We start from the raw sequence: 19,072 nt of genomic DNA on the forward strand, positions 1-19,072 counted from the left end.
TTTGGAGAGGGAGTGGGAAAGAGTTGGTGGGAGACTCTGCCGGCGGCTGCTTCCAAAAGCCCAGAAAAGGTCACAGATATTCTTCAGCGATGCCAAGTGCCTTGGGTACCAATATGTTGAGTGGGGTTTTTCTGACTTGCACAAAAGACTTCCTGTTACTATGTGGTATACAGTGCTTTTATTTTTATTCAAGTCTCTTCATGTAAAAAAATAAATACTGCCATTTCTTTTTAGCTGATTACCTTGTAAAACATTTCCTCAATTTCTGTGATGGACTCTGTGTTATTAAGGGTTCTCTAGAGAAACAGAGCCAATAGTATGTGTGTGTACAGAGAGAGAGACTTAGTTTAAGGAATTGGCTCCCACACTTATGGGGCCTGGCAATTCCTAAATCTGCAAAGAAGGCCAGCAGGCCAGAGGCCCAGGATGGCCTGGGGCAGAACAAGGTCCAGGTCTTCCTGAGGTCACCTGGTTCCTGTCTGCCACCAAGAGGGGCTGTGGTTAAGCAATCCAAGAATGACTGCTATCTTTCCACTGATAAATCCAGAAAAGAAAATCCCGTACTAGTCTCGATTAGGACAGTCCAGTTTAACAGGGTAAATTCTAAGCTCTGCTTCTAACTTGCCACTCACCAAACTCACATTTTATTCAAATAAAGCCATAACAGCAAGTTCAGACCTTTAATTCTATCAAAACCTTGTCAATCGTACATGTCACCTCCCTCCCGGGCCATCTCTGTTGTCTCTGATTCCTGAGTTTTTGTCCTCTCTGAACTCTTAAGAGTAATTATTCATGCCTTACCCTGTTGGTTCTCTCAAGTTTATTCAAACCATGAGTATCAAGTGTGAACATTCATTTAAAATCTGTTGGACCAGCATTTATCCTTCCAAATGAATGTTCTCTTCTTCAAAGTAATCATTTATTATAATGACACTGCTATTGCTTAAAGCATCTTTGAAATGCGTTAGAAACTCCATTCAGAAATTGATGCACATTCTTTTGAATTTCTTAAATATGGGTATAACTTTGCTCTTTGAAGATAGAGTACTTGAAACAGAAGACGTTTGAGCTGATAATTAAGGTAGGCAATCGAGTAAGGCAGTGTTATCCTTTGGCCAAAATTCAAACTCTAACCATGAGGTAATAAGAGAAAAATTCCCTCCTGTAGATAATGTCTGGATTTGCATTCTTTTGGGACAAATTAATAGCTTCCAAGGTGACTCTTTCACTGAGAGCTTCTGTAATCTGTCACTTGGATAAATCAATCATTACGTGTTTATTTTAAAACTAAATTTTACACTTACTGTCATTAATTTTATCACCAAAACTGGATCATAAGCATTTTAGATGCTTTCATTTTTGAATCTGTCCCTGAGCACTGGTACTATTGTTCTTATTAGCTGAGCACCTGACTGTTACAAGACTGGACGCTCCTTGAAAGCAAGGGCCACGTTTTAGGCACCATTACTCACCAGCCCTCGGCTTCCCTGGTGGCTCAGATGGTAAAGAATCCACCTATAATGCAGGAGACCTGGGTTCAATTCCTAGGACGGGAAGATCCCCTCGAGGAGGGCATGGCAACCCCCTGCAGTATTCTTGCCCGGAGAATTCCATGGACAGAGGAGCCTGGCAGGCTAAGTCCATGGGGTTTCAAAGAGTCAGACATGACTGACCAACTAAGCATACACACATATTTCCTTAGAGGCAGTGGATAAAACTTCGCTAAGTGAATATCGAATGAGTGAATGCATTTGGTTCCAAGTCAACTGATAACAAATTTTAATGATAAGAGAAAACTTTTAGATCTTTAGTCCATTCCTGGAGTGATGACTGATGGCTTTTCAAAAAATGGACTTGGTCAATTTTTGTGAATAGAGTTTCTATTCCCTTTGGGAAGCATATACTATGGGATATCCCCTAAGGTTTGTTTGCTCTGGTATAAAACTTATTTGATTGTTAATACTCTTCATTTTGCACTGAATTTGAATAATAAACATTTATCATTTTCTGTTATTAAGGAAGACTCCCCTTTTCTGAAACATCATCACTTTTTTTCCTCCAAATACTTCATAGACTTGTTATTCAAAAAAGGCTCTTCTGTTTAAGAATTTTTATTTATTTATTTTTGGGTGTGCCCTGCAGCATGTGTGATCCTTGTTCCCTGACCAGAGATCAAACCTGTGCTCCCTGCATTGGAAGCACAGTCTTAACCACTGGACCACTGGGCAAGTCCCCCAAAAGGCTCTTCCTGAGAAAGTAGCTATAAAACCACAGTTCTTACTGTAAGTTCGTAAATTAGAAGGCCAACATACCACCTGCATAGTATGATGGAATGGTCACACATATTGGTCACAAATTTAATCAATTCTATATTAAATGCTAAGGAGACATTTAATTGCACAAATATGGGACATACCATTTCAAATACAAATGAAAGGACAATCGGTGATGCTATCAAAATGTATCATACAGGAACATTCTTTAAAAGGATAAGAAAATTATACTCGGGACCCATAAATCTTTCTCATTAGAAGCCTATGTAGCAATTCATTCATGCAGGTTTTTTTATGTAGATAGGATTGTTTTTTTTTTCTTTTTGAAGAACTCCACTGTAGCTATGAGATGAAAAATGTATTGATGTGACTACAATGTATTATGGTAATGTATAGCTTTCTTCTGTTTTGCTTTTAGTGTTAGGATTGCTAAAAGCTTATAAAATACCCAACTGACATTATGTGCTTTTAATAGAGAGGACACGGCCGCATACATTATCCCTCTCCCATCATGTGTGGCGTTGCAACACTTGGCCTCTCTCTACACAGGCCGCTTTGTTAAGAGGGAGACCATGGGGCTTCAGGTTTCAGGCAGCAGGGGCAGGCTTGCAATCCTACCAGCCTGGCCAGTCCTCCATCAAGCCTCAGCTCCGATGTTTGTCCTAAGGTCTCATCCTCCCAGCAGGATGAGAAACAGACTTGACTTCTGGAGAAAGATGTCCTGGACTTTTTGCTCAGCCACATTTGCAAGACCGTGGCACTGCTAACCTCATACCTGCTGGGTTTAGGTTCAGACAGGGATGTCCCCAAGCAGAGGGCCAAACCTGGAAATAGGAAGCGTCTTGGGGCAAAACCTGGGTAAGATGGCTCCGCCTGGGAAGCCCCCAGGATGCCAGGGTATGAGGTGCCAGGGTATGAGGTGCCAGGGTATGATGCCTGCTGCTTCCCTCTGGCTCTTTGAAGAAGCATTCAAAGAAGAGGAACCTTCCAGCCGTGGGGCCAAAGCCTCCCATCCTGAAGTCAGCTGCATCGGGCTGCCAAGGCATCGCCCTCAGAAATGCAAGGAAGGGGCCTCTGTCGGAGGAGAGGGTCTGGAGGTACCCGCCTCCCCACTCTCTCACTTCCCCTTAGTCCTAGATGCTGGCACAGGCCTGGGGTGTAGGAGGAACTGCAGAACATCCGGCCCAATCAGATAAATGGGTTTGGTGTCTCCTCAGATTCCAGAACGCATGGAAATGGCAATTCTGCCACAAGAGGCTCCATCAGAGATGATCTGGGTGACAGATTGCAGTTAAAAACTTCATCTATTGAACCTGAAAAAAAAGTTAAAAGGGCCTGCATTATTACCATCTCTGGAAAACCAAAACCAAAACCCAACAGTACTTAAAACCCACACAACATCCAACATAACCATTTCAATGAGAACGGAGAATCTGGCTTCCCCAGAAAAACTCAAAAGACAGAACATGCTGCTTGCTGTTCACCAAGAGGACGCGGATGGCTACTTCCTCTCCATGGACTGGGCATGCAGGTGTCGTTTCTCACTTGATGACAGAAGGCCCACAGGTGGGGACCAGATGCCAAGAACAAAGGTCAGTTTCTGAGAAGGAGACTAACTGATCACCAGGGCAGAGCCAGTGGAGATGCCTGCCTGGCCACTGATGTGTTGTGGCTAGACCACCTCAGGTGCATAATTATGGCTCAGATGAGCCTTGAGAAATCCTCCCTCCCCAGCTCTGGAGTGGAAGGGGGCCCCAGGGCTGGCTCAGAGTAAACTTGCAAGGAAGCACTGCCCAACTTCACACGCCCCTCGGTGTCCCCGGGATAACCAGTGGATGCCCAGGCAGCCTGTAGGACAGAGTGAGCAATGGTGAAACAGAGAAAGCCTGCCCAGGCTGCCCCAGTCAGGGGGGAGGCTGGAGGGCGTCCAAGAGAGGACCGGGCATCTGGTGTGGGCACAACCAGGCAAGGTAATCTTCCCCCAAAAGGATGAACATATAAACCTCCCCCTCTTCCCACCACCACACAGGGCTGCAATGGAACAGAACATGAAGGCATCTTTTTAAGGAACACCCAGACAGAGAACATAAAGCAACACGGAGGGAGAGAGGAGGAGGAGCCGGGAAGGCAGGAGGGAGGGGGAGACACACAGAGACAGAGGGAAGCTGCCTCCAGGACAAGAAATAATCGGGAGTAAGCTTCCCTGGTGGCTCAAGTGGTAAACAATCCGCCTGCAATGAAGAAGACCTGGGTTCAATCCCTGGGTCAGGAAGATCCTGGAGAAGGGAATGGCAACCCACTCCAGTATTCTTGCCTGGAGAAGTCCACAGACAGAGGAGCCTGGCAGGCTATAGTCTTTGGGGTTGCAAAGAGTCAGACATGACTAAACAATTAATACACACTTCAAGCATTTTTGCTAGAAACATTGGAAGAAAGCAACTGTCATTAAAAACAGTTAGTGAAGCATCTGTATTAAAAAAAAAATTTTTTTTTAACTGCAGGTTCATAGAGACTGGTGGATTTTTTGTCTTGTTTGAGTGTTTTCCTTTGTTGGCAATTAGCCGCAAGAGTCCTGGTTCAAGGAAGTTGCCTTTCAGCACAGACTAGCCTGGGACAGAGGGCAGGCTCAGCAGAAGACAAATCCAGACAAGACTTGACTGGTGTCACCGCCTGAAAAGTCTTGCCAAATCCTGGAGAGGAGCTACTGGATAGAAAATCCAGAATGCACCAGATATGACCTGCAGTTTGTTAAGAGAAGAAGTCTCAAGGGTTATTCTTTAGTGGTCTTAGAAATCCTGGAGAACCTTCCAAATATATTTTTTATAATTTTATTGATCTTATTTATTTTCTGGCGGTGCTAAGTCTCTGTTGCTGCAGTGGGCTTTTCTCCAGTTGTGGTGAGTGCAGGCGACTCTCTAGGTATGACGGGAGGGCTTCTCATTGTAGTGGTTTCTCCCGTTGCAGAACACAGGCTCAGTAATTGTGGCGCAAGGGCTTAATTGCTCTGAGGCATGTGGGATCTTCCCAGACCAGGAATGGAGCCCGCGCCTCCTGCACTGGGAGGCAGATTCTTTACCACTGGGCCACCAGGGAAGCCCTCAAACGTTTTTAAAGATGGATGTCTCGACCATGTGTCCTCCTCCCCTAACACATTTCCCTAACATTCTACTGCCCTGAATATGCACATCAGGAAAGCATCATTCTTCTTTAGTTAAATTATTGTTAGAAATACTTCAGAGCATTAACATGTATTTATGTTAACAATATATTTTAAAATTATTTTCTGAGTGTCCTGCACAGTGAAACCACTGAGAGAAAACCTTAAGGAGCCTAAAAGGAAAAGTCACTATATTCTTTTTAAAAAAAATTTATTGGAATGCAGTTGATTTACAGTGTTGTGTTTACCATATTTCCTTTTGGTAGTAAATGTTTCTCACTTCTTACATTCTGAAAAATGTGATATTATATTTCCCCTTTATCAAGAGGCCTTTCCTTTTCCATTAATTGATTCTTTTCTCCCGTGATATAATTCTACCCTTTAACTGTCTTTCTGGGGGTACTTGAGAACTCTTTTTAAAGGTCAGATTTATTTTTTCATTTTTAAAACTTTTCTGGCCCCTCCACGTGGCATGTGGGATCTTAGTCCCCTGATCAGGGACTGAACCTCTCTCCCTGCCATAGAAGTGCAGAATCTTAACCACTGGAGCACCAGAGAAGCCCCTACTTGAGAATTTTTAACATACCTCTAGAAGTTACGCTGAATTTTCGATCAGAAAAACTGCTCCTTCGGATTAAAGGTTCACTCATTTTTTCCAGAAATAATTTAATGGTCTCCTTCTTTTCTGGGCTTGTACTTGACAAATTTAGAACTTTTCCATTCACTTTTACAGTGGAATTGCTGAGCCCAAACCAATAGAAGAAATCAAACAATGCATCAGCTTTGAATTCATACGCAAAGCTCAAATCTTCTCCATTAACAACCTTGTTTCCTGGAGGGAAAAAATTCTTTACTGCCTCTTGAAAATCAAACTGAAAGAGAAAGAAGAATTTAATTAATTACATGGATATAACTATAACATATTATAGACATACATTACCATACAATTATATTATAGAATTAACAGCTGTCCAAATGTCCAAAATATCACACCTTTTATTTCTCTTTCTGACATAATTTTAAATAGGTGCCTTTATTTAAAAACAAACAAACAAACAAATCTTTGCCTTTGCATCAAGTTCCATCAAGTTCAAGACCTTGGACTGCTTGGTCAAACTGATATTTATTCTTACCCCATTTCTCAGAAGTTGTTAGAAACTAAGTTCACTTTACTGGTAGTGATAATGCAGCAGTAGAAAATGTCAGTCTGGATTCAGTTAAGTGAGAGTTAAGCTTTAGGGACTCCACCCTGGCTTGCAATGTCCAGACCCCCTTCTGTGTTGGCAGCCCTGGATTAACACAGGCCAACTCACCTGGAGCCGGTAGCTTTCTCCAATCACTGAGGAAATGACCATGTCCATCCCCTGCTCTATCTGTCTTCTTATCTTGGGGTGTCTTGTGTTCACAAGAAACGCGTATGTCCTTTCTAGAAACGAGGAAGCACAAGTCAAAAACAAGGGACCACTTGTGACCTAGACCTACTTCTTAGAGAACAGTCGGCTTTCCGGTCACCAGCAGGCCAAATGATATCAAGGGCTCAGATGCACTAACAAGCATTCCTTGTTTTACTGTGATCTGATCCTGGCCCCTCCTGCAGAGAAGGGCATCTTGACTTTGAATTAGGAAATGAGCAGAGGATCTGAATGACTCTGAACAAGATGAGCGGAGCGTCGGCTCTATGAATCTGAATGAGGAAGGGCGTGTTTGAGGAAGTCTCTTTGGAATTGGTAGGCCCATTCTTACTCTCTTGAACTCATTTTTAAGAACATTTTAGAAGTAAGTTTAAGAAATTCTAACGCTATCACAGAACTTATGCTCGTTGACTCTCCACATATCACTTTGAGCAGGAGGAAGACGCGCAAATGGAGATACTTTCATATTGGAATTTGAGTTAATTTAGTTGCTATCAGTTTGATTTCCTGGAAGAAACAATAAAGGGATATCTTTGGAATTTGAAGGCCACAGCAGGAAACATGAAAGCATCTGCAAGTCATTCCTCACAGGAGCATCTGATACGGGGTAGACAGTATGGTGTATCGTCATCATCACTCCAGTCATTTTTGCAACCCCTTCAGGCTCAGAGATCACTTCCTGCCAAGACAGGAAGTACGAAAGAAAACTCAGAGACAGATGGTTTCTGCTGCAGGGTCATTTAGAGGTTTGCTCTGCAGGCCTCCGCTGATGGCCTAACCCATCTAGCTTCCAGCCTTGCACAAGCTGACACCGTCTCTGCTTTCTCCATGTCCAACTTCTGCCTCATCAACAGGCCACAGTCCACAGCCCAGAAAGGCAGAACCAAACCCAAACTTTATATACCTACCTTTCAAGGAGTCCTTTTTGGTCTGTACATGAACAAAAAAGAGCATTGGTTTGCTCAATATGGTTTCCCTGTAGTCTTTATAATCGCAGTAGTTGGTCAGTTCCACATATCTGTGAAAAAAGCAGAGATGATTACAAATGCTATGTAGCCTTCCACTGAAGTCAGGACAGGCATGTACCGGACACGTGCCTGCTATATCCACAGATCTTCCAAGGGAAGTCCTCTAAAATGTATTCTTCAGGAGGCAGCCATATCTTATATCAAATAAGCAATTCCCCCTCCCTGGTTGACTAACAGATCAACCTGCCACCCAAAGGTGGCCTGGGCCTGGGGGTGCCTGGCACCAGCGCTCAGCTCTCAGGGGCAGCCTTTACCAGATGATGACCCCTACCATCTGTTTGGGCTGTAAGAGCAGTGTGTGCACGTGTACGTGTGTGTGTGTGTGTGTGTGTGTGTGTGTGCGTGCATGCTCAGTTGTCCCGGACTCTCTGTGACCCCATGGATTGTAGCCCACCAGGCTCCTCTGTCCATGGGATTTTCCAGGCAAAAATACTGGAGTGGGTTGCCATGCCCTTCTCCAGGGTAGCCTTCCGATCCAAGGATCAAACCCTCATCTCTTGTGTTGGCAGCTGGATTCTTTACCACTAGCCACCTGGGAAGGCCCTAAGATAGTGCTACCAGAGCACTATGTATCACTGAATTGAGAATGAATTATGCTTAATAAGTGAACTTCTTAAGGTCTTCTCCAGTGCAGTCATCCTAACTGATGGATCTGAAATTTTCCTTTCCTTCTCTTCTTCTCTTCCCTTTTCTAATCCTGAGATAAACCCAGGCCCCTTCAGAGATGCAATATTCACATGAACTACTTCACATCTCCCCCGACTGTGAGCTTGTACAGTTTTTTAAAACTAATGTAGGATTTCTCTTCAGGGCCCTATTCAATATAGCCTCCTTGGTCTTAGTTCATTATTTCAACCCAGGAAGATCTTTTTGCTTTCTGACTGTGTCTTCCAGCATGTCAGTTTCCTCTCCCTACTCTGCACATTTTCCAAGCCTCCTTTCTGTGTCTCTACCTGCATTGTTGATTTAAAAGAAGACAGATATAAATTGGCTTCTTTCAAGAAGATGGCTAATTTTCTAGCCAAACCCAAGTTCAGAAGCAGCATGGACACAGGTGGGCTGAGAGGTACACAGTGGGCTGGGGGATGCGTCTGCCCCAGGCCCTCTTCAAGACAGAGAGGCATCCCCACTGATGAGCATCACTGTGAGGTCTGCATGGGGTGAATGGGGGGCTTTTGCTATAGGGCTGTGTGTTGGCTTCTAGTCCCAGGCAGAAACCACTCCTGCATTTCTGGCTTGTGGTCCTTCCAGAACCTGACCTGAAAAATCACCGCCTTGGGGACCACCTGCAGCTGGGGGGCTCTGGCCACACAGTCTGCAGCCTCCTTCCCCATCAAGCTGGTTAGAGGGGCCAGAGCTGGAGACCCAGACCGAAGCCTGGGCCAAGAGCAGTGGGAGACTTCATCTACCCCCGAGTCAGGAAAACATAGCTTCCGCTCGTCTGCCTCTAGCTCCGTCTCTTCCGGGTGAGATAACACAGATGCAGACTGGGATCTGCATGGCTCTTCCTCCGTGCCTCCCCCACCCCACCCTTCCTGGGCAGAACAGGGTGGAGAGAGCATGGGGTAAGCAGGCCCCCGAAGGGCAGTGTCACCGTTCTCTTTGTCCCAGCTGACCAACTGCCAAAAGGTCCTGGAGAAAGGAAGCAAAGGAGAAGGGAGGAGGAAGGGAATGACCCTTTGCTGGGTTCCCCCTCTCTCATTCATTCATTCGCTAAGCCTGGGTGCTGACCTGTGCCTTACGCAGCTGAGGCGCTCAGGGCCCAGAAAGTGGGGGTGGGGTCGCAGGGCAACAGTACAGGGGTCCCCCTGTGCTCTCCATCCCCTCTGCCATCCATCTATTCCATCTATTTCCCTCAAGGTGATTCCTCTGCTCTCAATAGCCATGGTCTTACGGTCACTCTCTAGGGCATGCGTGTGAGAGTGCCTGTGTGCGAGGGTAATGCATTCAGAAAGCCTGCAGTCTTGACTACCCAAACGACAGTGCACTGTTTGCCTCTGGCTAAAATCGATTGACCTCTCATTGGAGGTATTGTTTGGCAGGGAAAAGATAAAAATCTCAACTTGGAAACAATCACTGGTTGGGAAAATAATTGGTTTCCCCCAGAATTCCACGGAAGAGGCTTTTTCTGAATGCCACTAGCCCTGATCAAAGAGGAGGGACTTGGAGGAGGGAGGGAAAGGGGGAGGTCTTCTGGAGAGTCACATGTTGAGTTAAATGCATAACTTATCATGAGTCACTTCTTCTGGAGCCTGAATTTAATAAGATATCCTGAATAATAAGACGACTCTCAACATCATTTAATCTTCCTTTGATGATTTAGAGGCACTTTTAGGATCTTACCCGGGCTGTCAACAACATCACAGAGCAGTGCCAGTTATCGCTGTACCACAGATGTGAGAAAATGCTGCTCACGCGAGAGCTCTGATAACAGAATTTACAGACGAGATTGTGGCAAGATCCCCTGCTTAACGCTCTATTGAAACCAGGTTGCAAAGAAGAAATATCCCCTTACATTCATCCATTCCCAGCCTCCCAGATATGGTCCAATTGTTAAACACCTCAGAATCACAGTGGAATAAATAAATGGGAACATCCCTTTTGAATTCAGACAGATGCCCAGACACTGCCCTTCAGAGGCCTGCTGGTATGAAATCTGGATATGCAAGTCACTAAGATACAAAAAAGACAGAGGACCTAATTGTTAAATCTCACAGGTCTTCAAGGACCCGACATTCAACTAACAGTTTTAAGATGAGCCTGAGTAGACTCCCTTAGTCTGATGAGACTAGCTATCTCATCTTTCATTATGCGTATTTCTGAACTGCTAATGCAGATACTGCTCCTGCGTCCTGGATATTTATTATATTTGCTGAAGTTATCCCTAGGGAAGAGAAGCGAACATTTGGAGAGAGCTGCTTTAAACTCTGATTTCTTCAGTGCTTTTATCCTGGCCCCAGGATGCTCCTAGGTCGGAACTTTCTACACCTGGCTTTCATGCAGGGATTGAAAGGCAGAACACTGTGATAGCAAAGCATGGTGGTGGTGGTGGGTAGTCGCTCAGTCGTGTCTGACTCTTGTGACACTGTGGACTGTAGCCCGCCAGGTTCCTCTGTCCATGGGATTCTCCAGGCAAGAATACTGGAGTGGGTTGCCATTTCCTTCTCCAGGGGATCCTCCCAACCCAGGGGCTGAACCCAGGTTTCCTGCATTGCAGGCAGATTCTTTACCAATTGAGCTATGAGGGAAGCCACAGTGGAAAGCGTAGTGATTCAAAATAAGGAGATTTAAATTGTATCCTGATTGACTGGCTATGTGAACTCAGTCCCAGAGCCACAGCTCATCATGACCTTGAGTGAGTTACTTAACCCATCTGACCTGGTCCCCTCATCTATAAAAGGGATATAACAGAATCACTTCCCATTTGATGATGTAATGAAGTGCCAGTAACATAGACATACAGACATGGGCTCATAGTAGATGCTCAACGAACATTATTAGTGTCTTTAACTCTGGCCAACTCCGCTGGCCCTAGGGTGAAACTCTATAAGCTTCTGATGCACAGCCAGGGCTGTGTTCATTCAAGTTACCAGGAAAAGAGGACTATATAAGTATCTGAAAAATAAATAAGAGTTTCTCCTTCCTTGATCCAATTTTTTTCCTAATCTTTTTAGTTCGGAAAGCTAAAGGGAACTGCTTAATGAAGGCAATATCTGAAAGATGGGATCAAGAAAGAACATAGAGTTTTCGCTTCTAGCAAATCAGGGGTAGGTAAGATCACCCACCCCAAAGATACCTATTCTTCTCCAGTTTCCTTCAGATTTTACATCATCTTGGAATGATTCAAAAGTCACTTTAAATTTTCCTGGCCCCTGAATATTTAAACTGGCTTCCCTCATGGCTCAGCAGTAAAGAATCCGCCTGCTAATGTAGGAGACTTGGGTTCAATCCCTGGGTCGGGAAGATCCCCTGGAAAAGGAAATGGCAAAGCACTTCAGTGTTCTTGCCTGGTGAATCCCGTGGACAGAGGAGCCTGGTGGTACCGTCCATGGGATCACAAGGATTTGGACACAACTTAGCAACTAAACAACAACTGACAATTTAATACTCAAAGACAAATAGAAATTCAAACACATGGCTCACATCTGTGTGTGTGTGTGTTCATTTCTAAAATATGTAGGGAGGAATAGAGAAAAAGAGGAATATATTGGATAGTCCTTGTGTAAAAGGCCCAGAAATTGCTAATAGCTTCCACAATTCTTTGCTGTGACTAAGCAAAAGCTTACAAGGATGTTCTTTCCAGTGTCAACTTGTTAGTTTTATGCAAAACCTCCCCTACACACTCAAAACAGTTCCTTCAGTTCATCATCTCAACCGTCTTCTTCTGCCCGACTCCTGTGAAATAAACAAAAATTTCAGATTCATCACTCTAATGTCTGTGGCTCTAATCATTGATATGCATGTTCAATCATTCATTTCTGCAATAAACAGTGACCAAGCAAATATTAGGACAAACCTAGACAGCGTGTTAAAAAGCAAAGACATCACTTTGACAACAAAGGTCCGTATAGTCAAGGCTATGGTCTTTCCAGTAGTCATGTACAGATGTCAGAGCTGGATAGTAAAGAAGGCAGAGTGCCGACGAATTGATGCTTCTGAACTGTGGTGTTGGAGAAGACTCTTGAGAGTCCCTTGGACAGCAAGGAGATTAAATCAGTCAGTCTTAAAGGAAATCAACCCTGAATATTCTTTGGAAGGACTGATCCCAAGGCTGACGCTCCAATACTTCGGCCACATGATGCAAAGAGCTGACTCACTGGAAAAGATCCTGATGCTGGGAAAGATTGACAGCAGAAGGAGAAGAGGGCAACAGAGGATGAGATTGTTGGATGGCATCACTGATTCAATGGAGATGAGTTTGAGCAAACTCCAGGAGATGGTGAGGGACAATGAAGCCTGGCGTGCTGCAGTCCATGGGGTTGAGAAGAGTCAGACACAATCTGGCGACTGAACAACAAAGCACCTACTATGTGCTTGGCACTGGGGACCTAACAAAAAAAATAGTCTTGCTCTCTAGAAGCCCTAAGGAGAGGGCTAAGAAAACACCATTTCAATATGAAAGGATTCACAACTAAGACCTCATTGCTTATAGTCTGATTATTGGTCCTATAGCACTGACATCACAGGGGAGCTTGTAAAACTGCAAAATTCTGGGTCCCTCTCCAGTTGTATCTGATCTAAAATCTGTGTTTTAACAAGCTCCTCAGTAGACTTGCAAGCTTATTAAAAGTTTGAGAAGCTTTGGCCTAGGACACAGCCCCTGTTACTCAGAGGCTTACAAACCAGTTAATCATTCAAACACACACAGACCAGAGGAATGCACAGTGCTCTGCTTCTTGTGTCCACAGGGCTATGTCCTAGCGATATAAATAAGAAGAAACAAAGCCAAGAGCCTGGAGTTAGAACTGTTTACTGAGCTGAGTCAGGTATAGCAGAAGGGTTGTTCTGTCAGGCCAAATAGACTGCCAATGGGTGGGCAGAGCAGGAGACGGGAGCCCAGGTCGGGGCAGGGAGTCATGGCTTAGCTAAGCCTTGCGGACTGGGGGTAGCAGCATCCAGGCCTGCAGATGTGTGTTTGTAAGGACTAGAGTGTGGCTGGAAGGACAAAGCCAGGCTCCCAAGGAAGAAAGCAGCAATGGCTTGTGGCTTTTTTCTTATTTTTAAATCGCACCCGGTCTTAAAAAGTATTGCAGCATGCATCCCCTTAGCTGAGGCACATGGGATCTAGTTCTGTGACCAGGGATCGAACCCAGGCCCCCTGCACTGGGAGCTCAGAGTCTTAGTCACTGGACCACCAGGGAAGTTCTGTGGCTCATGGCTTTTGAATCACCCCATCTGGGTTTGATTCCTGCCTCTGTGGCTTCAGCAAGTATTTTAACCTTGTTGAGATGCATATTCTCACCTATAAAATCTGGCTGACAAGAGGTGCCCCATGAGGAGGCTGAAAGATTAAATAGCATGCAGAAGCACTTGGCATTGGGGCTGCTTGATGAGAACATAAGCTGACGTTGATCCCGTGATGAAGATGTGCAACTGACTATCTTGAGGACTTAACACATTTTAATTCTGAACAACTTAGAAAGTTGTTGGCATTATTAGTCCCAGTTTACAGCTGAGGAGACTGAGTCAGAGAGATGAAGTGACTTTCCCCAGTCACTCAGCTAGTAAGCAGCGGGACTAGGGTACAGACCAAGGCAGCCTGGCCCCGGCGCTCATGCGTGTCCACACTTTGTTCTTGTGGTTCAGTCGCTCAGTCCTGTCTGACCCTTTGTGACACCATGGACTGCAGCACACCAGGCTTCCCTGTCCTTCACTATCTCCTGGAGTTTGTTGAAACTCACATCCCCTGAGTCAGTGATGCCATCCAACCATCTCGTCCTCTGTCACCCCCTTCTCCTCCTGCCTTCAATCTTTGCCAGCATCAGGGTCTTTTCCAATGAGCAGCTCTTTGCATCAGGTGGCCACGTTTGCCCTGAACTGAATTCCATAAAAATCATAGTTCAACACATGAGAGGTTATTACTTCATCAATACCACTATGCGTCCTGTTTAAGGGGCTGCTATCCCAGGCAGGTCATTAAATCCAAGACTCAGACCTGGGGCCAGAGCACAGGACTGGTCGTGTCAGGAGCCCACTGAGCACAACAGTAAGGGTGGCCAGGCTCCATGTAGATGCTTCTGAGAAGTGGGCCCGGGCCGCAGACAGCGCCCAGGCACCACCCACCCACGGTGGATGGAGCTGACACTTCCCCCAGTGACAATCTAAGTATGATCCAACCCTGACGCATCCTCCCTTGAGTCTTTACCCCCCATGCGTCTCCTCCCTGCCTCCCCTGCACTTCCTGCCCCAGGCGCTCACCTCAAGGGGGTCGAGACCATCACCCAGCTAAGAGATGCTCACACCTGAGCAGAAGCAGGTCACAGTGCTACTTTCAGCGGCTTCCTTCATACCGCTGGACTTACTTTCTCTCTTAGGCTGATTATATGTGTACTGGCTGATGTAATCCCAGTCATTTATTTGAGGTTCGGGAAATCTATGAGCGCGCTGCTGCGTCCCAGAGGAAGCCAGAATTATTCCAGGTTGGAAGCAGCTAGCTGACAGCCTGGGCTGTAGACAACTCTGCAGAGAGGCCCTGGCCCCTGCAGTTCACCGGCATCTCACCAGGGGAAATTACTTAATTTGAGTCCTAGTTTTCTCATCTGTAAAAATGGGAAACAAACAATGGTGCCAACTTTGCCAGCTTTTGTGAGACAATAGCTGTGAAATACTTTGCACCAATGCTGAGACTCAAGTAAACATTAAAGAAAAATGTATTTGCTTTTTTCCCAAGCAGCCTCTTACATGCTAGAGGACCACGGAAAACAAGGGATTAGGGCTCCTCTTTGTCAAATGTTGGCCATTACATCCCACTAACAGGGTGCATTACAGGGAAAAAAAAAAAAAAAAGGGAAAGGTGTGTGTATGCGTGTGTGATGGTTAATGGTAATTTACACCTGGTACCCTGAGCAAATTTCATTTGTAACATGGGTGGGAATTCTGAGCTTGATTCTGGGATCTTTAGAAGTGTGCTAGAACTTACTGGGAAAGAGTAAATCATGCAAATTACTCTTCAGTTAAGTTGGCTAGAGATCACCGAAGGAAGGAAGACAGAAAGAAGTGAACGACAGCTCAAGAGCAACTATTTTGAGACAGAAAGCTGCATCTATCTTCGCACCAAAGACAACTGGGTAAATCTGTGCCAGCTTGAGAAGCAGCAACTTCAGACACTGAATTTTGACTGTGCCTCTCACTCCTGATCCACGAGGGCAAAAGCTCTCCCACAACTGTCTTCCCCTTCTTTCCAGAAGGCTCCCTCTGTTCAGACCAGGTTCTCTCCCAGTCCTCTTTCAGGACTGCACACCCACCTGCCACGGTCTGTCCCCCAAGAGGAAGGCAGGTTGTCCCAACCTCCCGAATTATTCTCAGGTACACCTTGTCATTCCCAGGTACAAAAGCCCTCGCACTATTGCTTAGCCCATAAGAACCTTCTATTTGCTGATTCTTCTTTGCACCCTGGTCTCTGTTACCTCGTCATTGTTTATTCTGGACTCCAAACTGCCGGGGGAACCACTGCTGTTTAATTTTCCCATATAGAGGTGTTCAAAGCAAGAGTTTAATAACCAGACTTCAATACCAGTTCAAGTTTTGCAGCGCTGTTGGCTGAGATCGGGGGAGTAAGGACTGCCTAAGACCTAACCTATAGCTTCAATTAACTCTGGACATTTTTATTTTTCATACTCTGTTCTCAAATACAATGCTTATCTTCTTTTTTAAATCTCTGCAAATCTGATTTCTAGCTCAGTTCCTACCACCCTGCTTATGGCTTGGAATTTTCAATTCACTCAGAAAGGGAGAGATTTTTGCTGGGGAATCCTGTATCAGGTGCTCAGTGAAAGCCCTCACTATCTTTTGAGAGGAAAAGCAAGGTGTTCCCCAGCAGCTTTGAAGAAGGCATTTTAAATATCTCCTTTGGTTTGCTTGCCCCTCTTGACTTTATTCCACCCATAGGGTGCCCGGGGCTGCTGTCTCTCCCTGGAGCAAAGGCTTTCTAGCTTAATAGCTGTCTGCTCACTCATCTCAGAATCAACCTGTTCCACCTCCTGATACCCAGCTCCACAGCACAAACGCAAGCTCCCCACCGCGCAGGTGACTTCTGGAGGCACCAGGTGACCTCTGAAAGCAAGAGACCCCAGCAGAACCCAGGGTGAAACTCCTCCTCCTTTGCCCTCCCAAAGCCCGCCTCAAATGGGCTTCAATCCCGCTGCCTTCAAGTCCCCTAGGAAGTGCTTCAGGCACTTTTCCACTACACTTAAACATTCAGTGAAAGTGAAGTCGCTCAAGTCATGTCGGACTCTGCCACCCCATGGACTGTAGCCCACCAGGCTCCTCTGTCCATGGGATTCTCCAGGCAAGACTACTGGAGTGGGTTGCCATTTCCTTCTCCAGGGGATCTTCCCGACCCAGGGATCAAACCCAGGTCTCCTGCATTGTAGGCAGACGCTTTAACCTCTGAGCCACCAGGGAGTGACCCTCCATCAAGTCGTTGTGGCCCCAGCTCTGTTCCCGGAAGCCACACTCACTGCACTCATCTTCCCAGAACGGAACTGCCCACTCGACAGCCGACTGCCCGCTCGACAGCCCACATGGTCCCTGGGTTGGACTTCACGGGCTTTGGTTCCTTCTCAGACCCGGTTTATTAATTTCTTTTTTGAAAAGGCAGTGAGGCTAAAGATGGGAAATTGTAAACTGCTTGCTCTCACCGGGTCTCCTCTTTGGATCCAGCTGATGGCGCAGAAGAGAACCTCTCCCCGCCCGTCCCCTCCCGCCCCAGGCTAAAGCGAGGGTGTGAGTCTCTGCTTAGCAAGGGTGTGCCCCCAGTTTGATCTCATTTGACCGGGTTAAGGAGCCAGAAAGGAAGAATTATCAGCCAGTTCCGCGCTCCCCTCCCTGCCCACCCCTTACCACCCTCATGGGCGGCTTGGACAGCTGTGAAATGGTGCAAAGGGCAGGAAAAGCCAGGGCAGGGGGAGCTCCGCTCCTCTGGGTGATGTTAGCAATGAGAAAAATCTAGAAGTGTGATGGGGGTTAGGGGTCCAGGCTGGATCTCTGGAAGTGAAGCATGGGGATGGGGATGGGGGTGGGCAGCGTGGAAGCCTCGGCGGGAACCAGGAGGCCGGCCGGGGTGCGCGGCGAGGCCACCCACCTCCTCATGTAGCTGCTCAGGCGGTAGAGCTGCCCGTCGAGGCGCACGAAACCGTCTCCGAAGACGTTGAAGCCCCCGCGCGCGGCGGCGGGCTCTGCGGGCGCAGGCACCACGAGCTGGTCGCCGCGCAGCTGGAAAGCTCCGGGCTGCAGCCGCAGCAGCTGGCCCAGGGGCAGCAGGGCCAGCTCGCAGTCGCACGTCCACAGGCTGCGGAGCTCCCCCGACGAGATGGACGTCAGGCTCGGCCTGGCCGCGGGCGCGCTCGCCAGCCCCGCCATGGCCGGGCTCGTGCTCTCGCTGTTGTTGGCCCCCGGCGAGGCGCCGGCGCCCCGACTCGGTCCGCCCGGGACCCCGGGACGCCGCTCAGGTCCCCGCCGGCGAGGAGCGCAGAGCTGCGGCCACCGCGCCGAGAAAACGGCCCCGGCCCCGCGCGGCCCTTTTATCCCGCGCCGCGCCCCTCCCGGCCCTCGGGCACGACCCCAGACGCTCCGGGCGGGCGCGTCACAGCATCTCAGGACTTGGCACGCTCCCGCCTGGCCGCGCCCGCTCGCGGCCAAGGGTTTACTCATTGCCCTGGGGTCCGCCGCTCCACGCCTGGGGCTTGGCCCGCCCCTGCCTGGACACTGTGGCGGCGAGGGGGGGGGGTTTGTAGGGGGGGACACACACTGCCAGGGGACACTGCCGCGGGGACAGTGCCAGGAGGGAGGGAAGCGTCCACCGAGGGTGCCGGGTCAGGCCCGAGGTGGGAGCCAGGGCTCGCAGCTCGCCCAAGGGACCACACCTCCGCGCACGGGTTGGAGCGAGGCATGCATCCCTCTCCCGGCGCCCCACCTGGGGCCCTGGGTCCTGGGGCAGTTTCTGATCTCCGTTCTCTACTCCCGTGCCCCGCCTCCAAGCAGGAGTCAAATGCCAACCACCGTCTCCTATCCTTGCTTTCTGTTTTTTCCCTTCTAAATTATTCCATGAATTTCCCCTGCTCAGCCTATCCTTCACCTGGATTCCCTTCCGTGTGGAAATCCCACTGGTCATCGTGTCACTTTCCCACAGTGGCTTTGTGAATCCCCCGTGGATTCCATCACTTTGTTCTGCTTGCTTCTCTGGCACGGCAGACCACGGGGAGCAGTGTGTCCAGAGCAAGGGTGGGGAGGGGGAACCGAAGGGACCCAGAGATCCTCTCCTCCCCTGCCTCCCCAGAGGCTGAGCCCCTCGAATCGAATCCTGGAACACCTCTGGGTGTTCTGTCTGGAGATATTTGAGAGTTAGGTGTGGCTCGTTTTGTGCGAGGCATGAAAGGAGGGCTTTCCCATTCAGTTTAATTGTACAACTATTTCCAAAACATCTACTAGGGGACAGGCAGAAAGCTAAATTCTGAGAAAAGTAGAATGACTAAACATGGGCCC

The 19,072-nt window shown here is 47.5% G+C and overlaps 1 protein-coding gene across 1 annotated transcript; it reads right to left on the reverse strand.

Moving 5' to 3' along the window:
- Window positions 1-2,095: 2,095 nt before the first annotated feature.
- MEDAG (mesenteric estrogen dependent adipogenesis) lies at window positions 2,096-18,087 on the reverse strand. The gene is made up of 5 exons (XM_004012140.6): window positions 17,673-18,087; window positions 7,751-7,860; window positions 6,744-6,856; window positions 6,017-6,302; window positions 2,096-3,586 (listed from the first exon to the last, which is right to left on the reverse strand). The coding sequence occupies exons 1-5, from the start codon at window positions 17,948-17,950 to the stop codon at window positions 3,462-3,464; spliced, it is 912 nt and encodes a 303-aa protein (XP_004012189.1). The 5' UTR covers window positions 17,951-18,087; the 3' UTR covers window positions 2,096-3,461.
- Window positions 18,088-19,072: the final 985 nt, after the last annotated feature.

The sequence above is a fragment of the Ovis aries genome, chromosome 10 (genome assembly GCF_016772045.2).
Source record: "Ovis aries strain OAR_USU_Benz2616 breed Rambouillet chromosome 10, ARS-UI_Ramb_v3.0, whole genome shotgun sequence".
Lineage (NCBI taxonomy): Eukaryota > Metazoa > Chordata > Mammalia > Artiodactyla > Bovidae > Ovis > Ovis aries.